This window comes from Neoarius graeffei, chromosome 21 (assembly GCF_027579695.1).
Source record: "Neoarius graeffei isolate fNeoGra1 chromosome 21, fNeoGra1.pri, whole genome shotgun sequence".
NCBI classification, from domain to species: Eukaryota; Metazoa; Chordata; class Actinopteri; order Siluriformes; family Ariidae; genus Neoarius; species Neoarius graeffei.
Genome location: NC_083589.1, coordinates 54,622,921 through 54,636,867, shown reverse-complemented (window position 1 = coordinate 54,636,867; position 13,947 = coordinate 54,622,921). Strand labels below are relative to the sequence as shown.

Genomic DNA, 13,947 nt, shown 5'->3' with positions numbered 1-13,947 from the left:
AAACGTTTCTGGTAACTGTTGATCAGTCCTGCACACCGGCTTGGAGGAATTTTAGCCCGTTCCTCCATACAGAACAGCTTCAACTCTGGGATGTTGGTGGGTTTCCTCACATGAACTGCTCGCTTCAGGTCCTTCCACAACATTTAGATTGGATTAAGGTCAGGACTTTGACTTGGCCATTCCAAAACATTAACTTTATTCTTCTTTAACCATTCTTTGGTAGAACGACTTGTGCGCTTAGGGTCGTTGTCTTGCTGCATGACCCACCTTCTCTTGAGATTCAGTTCATGGACAGATGTCTTGATATTTTCCTTTAGAATTTGCTGGTATAATTCAGAATTCATTGTTCCATCAATGATGGCAAGCCGTCCTGGCCCAGATGCAGCAAAACAGACCCAAACCATGATACTACCACCACCATGTTTCACAGATGGGATAAGGTTCTTATGTTGGAATGCAGTGTTTTCCTTTCTCCAAACATAACGCTTCTCATTTAAACCAAAAAGTTCTATTTTGATCTCATCCGTCCACAAAACATTTTTCCAATAGCCTTCTGGCTTGTCCACATGATCTTTAGCAAACTGCAGACGAGCAACAATGTTCTTTTTGGAGAGCAGTGGCTTTCTCCTTGCAGTCCTGCAATGCACACCATTGTTGTTCAGTGTTCTCCTGATGGTGGACTCATGAACATTAACATTAGCCAATGTGAGAGAGGCCTTCAGTTGCTTAGAAGTTACCCTGGGGTCCTTTGTGACCTTGCCGACTATTACACGCCTTGCTCTTGGAGTCATCTTTGTTGGTCGACCACTCCTGGGGAGGGTAACAATGGTCTTGAATTTCCTCCATTTGTACACAATCTGTCTGACTGTGGATTGGTGGAGTCCAAACTCTTTAGAGATGGTTTTGTAACCTTTTCCAGCCTGATGAGCATCACACAACGCTTTTTCTGAGGTCCTCAGAAATCTCCTTTGTTTGTGCCATGATACACTTCCACAAACATGTGTTGTGAAGATCAGACTTTGATAGATCCCTGTTCTTTAAATAAAACAGGGTGCCCACTCGTACCTGATTGTCATCCCATTGATTGAAAACACCCGACTCTAATTTCACCTTCAAATTAACTGCTAATCCTAGAGGTTCACATACTTTTGACACTCACAGATCTGTAATATTGGATCATTTTCTTCAATAAATAAATGACCAAGTATAATATTTTTGTCTCATTTGTTTAACTGGGTTCTCTTTATCTACTTTTAGGACTTGGGTGAAAATCTGATGATGTTTTAGGTCATATTTGTGCAGAAATATAGAAAATTCTAAAGGGTTCACAAACTTTCAAGCACCACTGTGTGTGTGTGTATATATATATATATATATATATATATATATATATATATATATATATATATATATACCTATTTTCCATTCCGACTTCTCACACAGCCACAGGTCTAAAGCTCTCACCATTCCAGGCACCTCTTTTATTCTCACTCTCCTCAACCATCTTTAGAACTCTCTCTCTGTCTGTCTGTCTGTGTGTGTGTGTGTGTGTGTGTGTGTGTGTGTGTGTGTGTGTTCGCTCTAGGCAGTCTCATGCTCTCCTTACCCCTCCAAAAAAAACCCCGTTCATAGACTCCAGCACTTCATGATGCTTATTTATAACCGGAGTAGGAGGACCAGACATCAAACCACAAGCTCAGACTTGCTTGCCCTTCATTACGTCATCAATACTGACTTTTTTTTTTTTAAACTCTTTCTGAATTTCTCGTCAGACACACACATACACTCCCAAACACCATTTGGCTCCTTTTTCCCCCCAGACTCGAGTCCGTCTTGTGTCTTTCACACAGTGAGGAATAACCAGGTGCCTGGAATGAACCATCTTTAAATCAGAAACATACAAAAAAAATTGATTTTTTTTTGTTGTTGTTTCTTGGAATCCTGATTTGACACTGAGGGCCTGCAGACAGACACACACACACACACACACACACACACACACACACACACACACACACACACACACAGTCTGACCCAGTTCATGCTTCAGGGACAGAAGTGTACATAAATACAAATTTCAGCAAAAGGTCTACCATTTTAGCAAAATATCAAACCATGACATTGCCACAGGCAACTGAATTCGGTGTATGGTTTTTGCTGTACTTTGACATTATTTGTTTTTACTATTTAATAATGTAGTGCACTACAGTATGGAATGTAGCCCAGGGGTTTTCAAAGTAATGGACAAATGTGTGAAAAAAAAATTATATATATATATATATATATATATATATATATATATATATATATATATATATATATATATATATATATGACTACCTGAATAAGAGACATACCTGACACAGGTGTGCTTGTGGTCGCGATGGAGACAAGCATCAATGCCAAGAGTAGGAGTACGCAGCAGCCAATCAGATGCCGAGCCTTCGCTGGCACCGCCCTCAAACCTGCGCTCTCTCCCTCGGACTTCTCCATCCTGCTCGCCTTTTATGACATAATGCATGAACCTGATGCGTTTCCTCCAGGGAAGCCATCCATCTTCTGGAGTGACTACCTTCCAGTTTCAGGCATCTCTGGAAAAATAAATAAATAAAGACCCATTTCATTTCAAAAACCTTAACAGTCCGTCAGAATATGAATCTGTAGTCTAGGGACACATACTAGGTGTGTAATGCAATGCCAGTCTCTGGATCTGGATCTGTTGAGTGAATCAAATAGCTCGATCTGATTTAATCCTTAAGTGGGCGTGGCCTAAACCAGAAGATTAAAAAAAAAAAAGAAAGAAAGAAAAAAGAAACCAGAAACAATGGAAAAATCCCAGAGTCAGAAACACCAACACTGTCAGCACAGTGTGCGAATTCTGGCTCTGACAGTTCCTCAACCTCAGCTACATCACTCCAGTTCATAACAGGTCTCAACTAGAGATACGTGCGAGATGATATTTTTAATCTTGGTGCACGCATCTAATCTCAGGTGCCCAGAGAACCTTTCAGGCAAGTTTTCTAAAAGAAAAAAAAAAAAAAGAAGTAGTGCACCTCCTATTTTTATTTATATTCATTACCTGTCCAATCTGAGTAATATATTCATATTTTCTTCTTCTTCACCCATCCAGTGTGTTCTAGGTTGTGTCCCTTTTCCTCGGGTTTCTTGGCCAAGTAAGTCCAGCCAGTTAGCCGCTCCTCTGCTGCAATGCTTTTGGTCATGGACGGTTTAGAGTAGCCAATTAGCCTAACTGCGTGTTTTTGGACAAGTGAGAGGAAACCGGAGCACCCTGATGAAACCCACAGGGAGAACATGCAAACTCCACACAGAAAGGCCCCTCATCGGCCGTGAGGTTCAAACCCAGAATCATCTTGCTGTGAGGCGACAGTGTTAAGCACTGCACCATCATGCTGCCCCGTGTATCCATATACCTAATGCATACTAAGGATGCCAACACAGGAAAGGTATAAGACTGGATTTGAATTATTTTCCAGTCCGATTCACTTATGAACGTATTTTATGTTATGAACACATGGGACATGGAATGAGACAGCACAGATCCTGAGCACAAAATCTTAAAGCAGCTCTCTATCATTCCTGTAATGTTTTGATGTTAAATTGCTTGCAGAAGCTAACAGTCAGTCAGTCTGAACCGGTAACTGCGAGGACCTCAGTATTGGATCAGGATCAGATATTAGTACACAAATTATAGTGGCAATACAAAAAAAAAAAAAAAGGGACTGTTGGAGCCATACAATGAACGTAGTGAGTGAAGCATAGTGTCCAGTTTTCAGGGATGGTAAAAGAGGGCCATGAACACACTTAGGCCTGGCACCATCTAATTACAAACGAGTGACAATTTATAACCACGTGCTGGTCTAGTGGTTAGTGTGTCCACCTCTTGATCGGGAGATCACGAGTTCTACTTGTGATTGGGTCATACCAAAGACCATCATAAAAATGGTACCTACTACCATCTGGCAAGGCACGCTGCAATACAGATGTGAATGGGGAAGTCAAACCCTCGTGGTTACCAGAGGACACGCCCCCCACTGTAACCCTAGCTGTATACACGAGAGACTAAGGGCTATCGAAACGGAGATCAGTGCCACACCCATATGCCTTAAAGAGCTGGTTAGTCCTGGGACTAACTGGGAGACTGCCTGGAAAGACCAGATTCTGGCATGAGAAGGACTTTGACTTGACAATTGATAGGAAAAAATATCATCGCTCTCGCTGTAGGGGGCGTTTATTTATTTATTTTGCTGGCATGGTTTGTATTTACAGTGGTGCTTGAAAGTTTGTGAACCCTTTAGAATTTTCTATATTTCTGCATAAATATGACCTAAAACAACATCAGATTTTCACACAAGTCCTAAAAGTAGATAAAGAGAACCCAGTTAAACAAATGAGACAAAAATATTATACTTGATCATTTATTTATTGAGGAAAATGATCCAATATTACATATCTGTGAGTGGCAAAAGTATGTGAACCTTTGCTTTCAGTATCTGGTGTGACCCCCTTGTGCAGCAATAACTGCAACTAAACGTTTGCGGTAACTGTTGATCAGTCCTGCACACTGGCTTGGAGGAATTTTAGCCCATTCCTCCGTACAGAACAGCTTCAACTCTGGGATGTTGGTGGGTTTCCTCACATGAACTGCTCGCTTCAGGTCCTTCCACAACATTTAGATTGGATTAAGGTCAGGACTTTGACTTGGCCATTCCAAAACATTAACTTTATTCTTCTTTAACCATTCTTTGGTAGAACGACTTGTGTGCTTAGGGTCGTTGTCTTGTTTGCATGACCCGCCTTCTCTTGAGATTCAGTTCATGGACAGACGTCCTGACATTTTCCTTTAGAATTCGCTGGTATAATTCAGAATTCATTGTTCCATCAATGATGGCAAGCCGTCCTGGCCCAGCTGCAGTAAAACAGACCCAAACCATGATACTACCACCACTATGTTTCACAGATGGGATAAGGTTTTTATGCTGGAATGCAGTGTTTTCCTTTTTCCAAGCATAACGCTTCTCATTTAAACCAAAAAGTTCTATTTTGGTCTCAGCCATCCACAAAACATTTTTCCAATAGCCTTCTGGCTTGTCCACATGATCTTTAGCAAACTGCAAACGAGCAGCAATGTTCTCTTTGGAGAACAGTGGCTTTCTCCTTGCAACCCTGCCATGCACACCATTGTTGTTCAGTGTTCTCCTGATGATGGACTCATGAACATTAGCCAATGTGAGAGAGGCCTTCAGTTGCTTAGAAGTTACCCTGGGATCCTTTGTGGCCTCGCCGACTATTACACGCCTTGCTCTTGGAGTGATCTTTGTTGGTCGACCACTCCTGGGGAAGGTAACAATGGTCTTGAATTTCCTCCATTTGTACACAATCTGTCTGACTGTGGATTGGTGGAGTCCAAACTCTTTAGAGATGGTTTTGTAACCTTTTCCAGCCTGATGAGCATCAACAACACTTTTTCTGAGGTCCTCAGAAATCTCCTTTGTTCGTGCCATGATACACTTCCACAAACATGTGTTGTGAAGATCAGACTTTGATAGATCCCTGTTCTTTAAATAAAACAGGGTGCCCACTCACACCTGATTGTCATCCCATTGATTGAAAACACCTGACTCTAATTTCACCTTCAAATTAACTGCTAATGCTAGAGGTTCACATACTTTTGCCACTCACAGATATGTAATATTGGATCATTTTCCTCAATAAATAAATGACCAAGTATAATATTTTTGTCTCATTTGTTTAACTGGGTTCTCTTTATCTACTTTTAGGACTTGTGTGAAAATCTGACGATGTTTTAGGTCATATTCATGCAGAAATATAGAAAATTCTAAAGGGTTCACAAACTTTCAAGCACCACTGTATCTCCACTTGTCCCCTTCAAGAGAAGCCAAGCAAATCAAGATGATCACCTTTATCCTGTAATGAAACATTTCTATAATGATGGGTGTGGTCTCTTCCAGGATGACTCCGCCCACATCTACAGGGCACAAGGGTTCCCTGAATGGTCTGATGAGGATAAAACTGATGTAAAAACACATGCAACGGCCTTCACAGTCACTAGATCGCAACCCAATCGAAGACTTACGGGATATTTTTATGTGATGTCTTAGACAGCGCTGTCCACCACCAACTGAGGACAGATCCTGTGGAAGAACGGTGTTTATCATCACTCCAAGGGCTTCAAATTGATGTTTTGGCTGCTAGTGGTGGCCCACGACCCACTAGTGGTGACGTTCATGGTGTTTATTACATTTTTTTCCTTTGTCACCTCATTTGTAAACGAAGTGAAAGAGTAACATCAATATGTGCACCAATTATAATTCTCATAGTTACTCGGTCGTTCCTGATACCTGAGGGATTTGGTAAAAATTTCTACAATGCTGGAACGTCAGAATAGGATTTAAATCTATCACAACTTAGAACTTGATATGGGGCGGCACGGTGGAGCTGTGGTTAGCACGGTCACTTCACACCAAGAAGATTCTGGGTTAGAACCCGCTGGTCAACTGGGACCTTTCTCTGCTGAGTTTGCATGTTCTCCCCAAGCCTGTGTGGGTTTCTTGCAGATGTTCGAGTTTCCCCCCCACAGTCCAAAGACATGTAGATGAGGTCAACTGGCTACTCGAAATCGCCCGTGAGTGTGAATGGTGACAGATTGCTGATCTGTCCAGGATGTCCCCTGCCTCTTACCCAACGTAAGCTGGGATTGGCTCCAGCTCACCTACGACCCACAATGGATAAACGGTGTAGAAAATGGAAAGGAGAATGGTTGAAAGCTTACTTCAGGAGTGGAAGCGATGTTACATCTTTTCATTCAGGAAAAATGAAGCAAAGCCTCGTGACAGAAATATTGACTAGAGTTGTACGGAAAATGGTGTGCGCAAGGCCTAGGGGTTAGACATCTACTGTATGTGAATTTCGATCAGATTCACAGCATCATGAGATAGAGAGACAGAGAAGGGCGGAGAGGAGGTGTACCGACCCGCATACAGATGATACACTGTGGACCAGAGATGCTTTTTCTCCAACACATTAACCTTCAAAGCCACACACACACAGAGTAAATAATATTCATGGAGATCATGTGATGTAGGAATGAACAGGCCACTAATGGTATTTCCGTTACCTGTCATTTGGAGATGCAGCAGAGGGCCAGCATCATCATCTTCATCATCAGCATCATCACACACCTCCTGGTCTCCACACGGTTCCCTCCCAGGCTTTCCAAAAACAGGATTGTAAACGTCACACAATCAATCTGCGCTCTCCCGGTACCGCGCTCTCCGTTATTCCCAAAAAAACCACGATGCGCGCACGCGCGCTTCACTCAACCCTGAGAAAGGACGCACGCGACCCGGTCCGGTCCATTTCAGCACGCGATCGAGGGAAATCGGTGAAACACGGCATCGCCTCCGTATACTCAAATTCCACCGACTGGCTGCCTGGCCCCGCCCCTTTACCCTGTTCATTATAGGGTAGAGAATAGAGCGCTGCTCTGATTGGCTCTCAGGAGCGTCAGTCAAAAGCGCCTGGAGCTCCTAGAGAGAGCACACCTTTGTTTCTTCTTGTAATCCAGATGACTCACTCGTTATAGAACTCAATTACTACTAACCTTTACTGTTAGTTAATTAATCCTGTTGCAGTGGACCTGGAACCCATTCCGGAACACCGAGCTTGAGGCATGACTACACCCTGGATGGGATACTCGTCCATCACAAGCAGAGCATTTTTTAACATAGTTACTGGGAGACCATTGCCAGATTTGGTCTCCTAGTCAATGCCAAACCAGCTTCACTGGGAGACCAAATTTTAAACCAAGTTATGTCTTATCATTTGGTTCAATCATCTCATCTCATCTCATTATCTCTAGCCGTTTTATCCTTCTACAGGGTCGCAGGCAAGCTGGAGCCTATCCCAGCTGACTACGGGCGAAAGGCGGGGTACACCCTGGACAAGTCGCCAGGTCATCACAGGGCTGACACATAGACACAGACAACCATTCACACTCACATTCACACCTACGCTCAATTTAGAGTCACCAGTTAACCTAACCTGCATGTCTTGGACTGTGGGGGAAACCAGAGCGCCCGGAGGAAACCCACGCGGACAGGGGGAGAACATGCAAACTCCGCACAGAAAGGCCCTCGCCGGCCACGGGGCTCGAACCTGGACCTTCTTGCTGTGAGGCGACAGTGTTAACCACTACACCACCGTGCCGCCTTGGTTCAATCAGTTGCAATTAATTAACCAAGTACCATGTAAGTATACATTTAACAAGGAAAATGAAGATCTATGTTATAAGATATACACACAAGATCATGTTGGTTAAGAAAAACAAAACTAAAATTTGGTTACTGAGATGGCTGATGTCAGAATCCGATGTCATTACTCCGTAACTTTGAGTGTCTTTGACATAACATTTGTGCTTGGTAATTGCTCTTGATAGCTGTGTAGTCACTGTAGTGGGTTTGTCTGTATGGTGATTGGTGAACCATTTTGCATCACAGAATATGCCGCAGCAGTGCAGCCGCATGGACTCTGGGGCCTGTGATTGTATTGCCCAGACCAGTTGGTCTCCTAGTGGAAAATCCTTAAAAAAATGCTCTGATCACAAGGTACCATGCGCGCACACACTTATTCACATCTACATTACATTAATGACATTTTTAGCACATGCTCTTATCCAGAGTGACATACATCACACCCAAAGCAGCCTGGGGAGCAGTTGGGAGTTCGGTGCCTTGCTCAAGGGCATTTCAGGGACTCAAACCAGTGACCTTTTGGTCCCAAAGCTGCTTCTCTAACCATTAGGCCATGGTTCACCAATTTATCTTCGCCAATCCACCATGCATGTTTTGGGGAAACAGCAGAGATGGACAGTAATGAAGTACATTTACTTGAGTACTGTACTTAAGTACACTTTTTGAGTATCTGCACTTTACTTGAGGTTTTTGTTTGTTTTGGAAACTTATGACTTTAACTTCACTACATTTGAAAGACAAATATCGTACTTTTCACTCCACTACATTTCTATCAAGGTCCTCGTTACTCTGAAGCGGTTTTGAAAGTGGAGGGTTTTTTTTCTTTTCTAAAACGTGATTGTATTTTTGCAGGTGACACTCGGGTCACGTCACGTCCAGAGACTGTATAAAATCAAGTTCAATGATTTCTCAGCAGCATTATGTGAACACGATCATTTGATGGTAGAATGGAAGGAGGTGGTTCTTCTAGAGAATGCACGCCTCCATGGCCCATGAACCCATGTTTCAGTTTTCTGAAGGGAATAAAGTGTCATTTTGTTTTAAATGTTTGCTTTGTTTGCCGAAAACGAACCACATCACGGCCTACAAAAACTCGCCGTCCAACCTGCGGAAGCATATTGAGGTATATACTGTAAAGGTTTTATTCCAAGAGAAAGCTTGCAACGAAGTTGTCTGCGCTTTTAGAGATAGCGATAACATTGCAATAGCTATGCAGTCTGGTTAGTCAAATGACTTTCTATGGATTTGCCTGCCAAGTTGTCGTAGCCTTGTCCACGGCTAACATTTACACATAGTGAGTTAACTTGGACACTGTCACTTAGCATGTAAAAATGGAGTTACGCTAACATGAATAACATTAACTTATCTGGAGTCCTTTCAGAAATATGTTTTAGCATAATCTTGCCAAATAAACAGAATGTAGAAATCTTTCTTTTCTCGTAACATTAGCTACCCGATATGATTTCAAGTTTGAAAAGAGTTTGCTAGCATGTCAGGTGGAGCATCACTGATACCACCATGATGGCACAGCATGCGTTCATTTTGTGAATTCACACTTCTGTCCTTGGTAACAGCGTTAGGTTTTGTAAGCATTGTAGCAATAATACAACGATGCGTTGACAGAAAACGTACTTTTAATACTTAAGTATTTTTAAAAGCAAGTACTTCAGTACTTTAACTTAAGTAAAAATTTGACTGGACATCTTTCACTTGCATCGGAGTAACATGTGACCAGTGGGATCTGTACTTTGACTTAAGTAATGAAGTTGGGTACTTTGTCCACCTCTGGGAAACCGAGAACCCAAAAGAAAACCACATGCCCAAAAACTCAGTACAGACTGGGTTAACCTGAGCTCGGGATTGAACCAAAGACCCTGGCAGTGAAACACCAACACTATCCAATGTGCCACTGCACCACCCTGCTCTGACTTTGATAACTTGCTTGAAATTATTATCAGCTGTTCATCTTTGTAGTTTCCTCTGCAGTTCTATAGCTCCCAACCCTGATCCTGAAGAACACCACATCTGTGACAAACTTTTAGTTTGGAGTATCATCACTTTCAGAAAAACTGTCATTATGGGTGGAAGCATGCCCACTCAAAAAGAGTTAATATTAGTTCTTTAGCATTCTAAGAAGCAACCATGGGTTTCCTCCAGGTCCTCTGGTTTCCTCCCATCTCCCAAAATATGCCATTAGGTCAATTAGCTCAAATAAATTGCCCCTAGGTGTAAATGAGTGCACGGTGGTGTAGTGGTTAGCGCTGTCGCCTCACAGCAAGAAGGTCCAGGTTCGAGCCCCATGGCCGGCGAGGGCCTTTCTGTGCGGAGTTTGCATGTTCTCCCCGTGTCCGCGTGGGTTTCCTCCGGGTGCTCAGGTTTCCCTCACAGTCCAAAGACATGCAGGTTAGGTTAACTGGTGACTCTAAATTGACTGTAGGTGTGAGTGTGGGTGGTTGATTGTCTCTATGTGTCAGCCCTGTGATGACCTGGCGACTTGTCCAGGGTGTACCCCGCCTTTCGCCCGTAGTCAGCTGGGATAGGCTCCAGCTTGCCTGCAACGCTGTAGAACAGGATAAGCAGCTACAGATAATGGATGGATGGATGGATGGTGTGTGTGTGTGTATGTGGTGCCCTGTGATGGACTGCCGTACCATTCAAGGTGTATTCCTGCGGTGTCTCCCATGACCCTGACCAGGATCAAGTGATTATTGAGAGTGAGTGATTGAGAAGCAACTGCTACCACAAGTAATAATTTTTTGTAGAGGAATGATATTGGGAAACGTCGTCACAATACTTGATAATAATACAATGGGGGGAAAAAGTCACGATGTACAACTCGCAATATTTAGGCTAGGTAACAAATCCCTATTAATATTCATGCTGCATTTTAAAAAATAATGGTTTAAATTACACTTTTTTTAAAGTATACAATATAAAATAAAAAGAAAAACCTTACAGATTTGTACTTCCCAAAATGCCAACCTTTACAATGTCCTCACTCTGCATTTGTAAACCAAATACATCTTAGACAAAAATCATGACCATCAGTGTTAACAGAAATTCCACTTTCCAGTATTAGCATGTGTTCATTTCTACCATCTTGGTCTGCTTTCTTCAATCTGTGCACCAACGCCACCTAGTGGTTATGGTATGACATTTTGAGCCATCTCATGAATACTGACTAATTAAATAATGGGTCAGAATCATAATTAAAGAGCAGTGGCAATGTTAATTAGGCATAAATGTTAAAATAAAAGATTTAGATCAAAAGGTGCAGGTTACTTGTTGGTACCTTAAATAATGAAGGCAACAGCAGGGGTCTTACAAAGCTCCACAGTTATGAAACAGCCTTCCAATTAGTGTTTAAGACTCAGACTAGGCTGAAAACATGTTTGCTTAATCAAGACTTGTGTAGGGAGGCACGGTGGTGTAGTGGTTAGCGCTGTCACTTCACAGCAAGAAGGTCCAGGTTCGAGCCCCGTGGCCAGCAAGGGCCTTTCTGTGTGGAGTTTGCATGTTCTCCCCGTGTCCGCGTGGGTTTCCTCCGGGTGCTCCGGTTTCCCCCACAGTCCAAAGACATGCAGGTTAGGTTAACTGGTGACTCTAAATTGACCGTAGGTGTGAATGTGAGTGTGAATGGTTGTCTGTGTCTATGTGTCAGCCCTGTGATGACCTGGCGACTTGTCCAGGGTGTACCCCGCCTTTCGCCCGTAGTCAGCTGGGATAGGCTCCAGCTTGCCTGCGACCCTGTAGGACAAGATAAAGCGGCTAGAGATAATGAGATGAGACTTGTGTAAATAGCTCTGTTAGGTAATGAATCAGATCTAAAGGGTTCATGGACAGAGTAATTTGGTAAACTGGGATATTTGGATGCTGCAAATTTATATAAATTCATATATGTAAAATTTAGAAAAGATAAATAGGTAGAAGGAAAAGAGGAAAGACCAAAGATATGATTTATGGATGTGGTGAAGGAGGACATGAGGACGGTTGGTGTGACAGAAACAGATATGGAGGAGATGGAGGGACATAATAATAATAATAATATTGCTTTAGGAGCTCCACACTAAGTCTCAGTGCTCTTACAAACTTAAAGTAAAAGAAACTCAAAATCTACAGGATTTTACAAACAGAAATGTTTTGAGTCGGGATTTAAAATTGTTTAAACTCTCCGCAGTGCGGATGTTAATTAGAATTGAATTCCAAAGTCCATCTCATCCATCCACTATCTGTAGCCGCTTATCCTGTACAGGGTCGCAGGCGAGCTGGAGCCTATCCCAGCTAACTACGGGCGAAAGGCGGGGTACACCCTGGACAAGTCGCCAGGTCATCACAGGGCTGACACATAGACAACCATTCACACTCACATTCACACCTACGGTCAATTTAGAGTCACCAGTTAACCTAACCTGCATGTCTTTTGGCTGTGGAGGAAACCGGAGCACCCGGAGGAAACCCACGCGGACATGGGGAGAACATGCAAACTTCACGCAGAAAGGCCCTCATTGGCCTCTGCGCTCAAACCTAGAACCTTCTTGCTGTGAGGCGACAGCGCTAACCACTACACCACCGTGCCGCCCAAACTCCATCGTCTTGAGGCACAAACCATAAATGCTCCGTCTCCGTAGCTCTTTGAATTTGATGATGGTACTGTGAGCAGACTTTGGTTAGATGATCTTAAGTTACACTGAGGCTTGTAACTTGTCAAGAGTTCTTCAATGTATTCTGGTGCTTGATCGTGGAGGCACTTGTAGGTTAAGAGAAGGCTCTTGAAATCAATTCTCACTCTGATGGGTAACCACTGTACATGCTTTAAAGCTAGACGGCCTTTCGATTTCATAAAATCGGTGAAATTTAGTTCCCTCTGAAATTTGGTCATTGTGATACATGTTTATTTCTGTAATATCTCACAAAATATCAGGTCATTCTGTGACTGGGAAGTTATTTAATTTGAGATTAAAGCAAATAATGTGCATGAAATCGCTCGGTTTGCGCAGTCAAGCAGACAGAGGAAGTCCGTGCGTGTGTGCGCATGCGCAGGTTTACCTTTGAGCGTGCACTGCCAGTTCCATCATTCTGTCGCTAAATGAACAGCTGATCACACCGAAGTGCTTGCTGACCGCCGATATTTATTAGTTTGGTCCTGCGTTTCCTTTCCTTCGTATATAACGTCTTTTCCGTTACTGTAGTCGATCTTTCACGTTTCATTCGCACACTCACGTCCTCCATTTTTCTGTTTCATATTTGTATCCCACAATGCTTTGAGCGAACGGAGAAAGCCCATCACGTGATGATGCATGACGTCGTATCTTGAATTGGGTCATGGTGAAGCAGGAAAAAAAAAACAGCGGAGAATTTAGGGCCACGTGGCTCTAAATTCATTAATTGTTCTATTTTTAAAAAAACTAATAGAATTGGAAGTCTGTGACTCAAATTCAGTAGCTTTCGGTCCACTAAACAAAAATAATTGAGTGCTAGGGAAAATTCTTTTTATGACCTACACTTGAAAAATCTGAAAGGCAGTCTAGCTTGAAGAAAAACCAAGAAAAAACAGGAACAGCTGAAAGAAAAAGAGATATGTAAAATGTATATCTGGAATTTACATGTTTCTTTGTGACACTGTCCTTTGTTAAAAGTGCTATACAAATAAAATTCA

The 13,947-nt window shown here is 42.6% G+C and overlaps 1 protein-coding gene across 1 annotated transcript in view; it reads right to left on the bottom strand.

Annotated features, from left to right (window-relative positions):
* si:dkeyp-27e10.3 (UPF0606 protein KIAA1549) overlaps positions 1 to 2,545 on the bottom strand; it is a 70,189-nt gene extending 67,644 nt beyond the window's left edge. Inside the window, exon 1 of the mRNA XM_060903351.1 lies at positions 2,358 to 2,545. Coding sequence (XP_060759334.1) covers positions 2,358 to 2,493 — 136 coding nt within the window. The 5' untranslated portion in view covers positions 2,494 to 2,545. The remainder of the gene's footprint in view (positions 1 to 2,357) is intronic.
* Between the last annotated feature and the right edge of the window lie 11,402 nt (positions 2,546 to 13,947).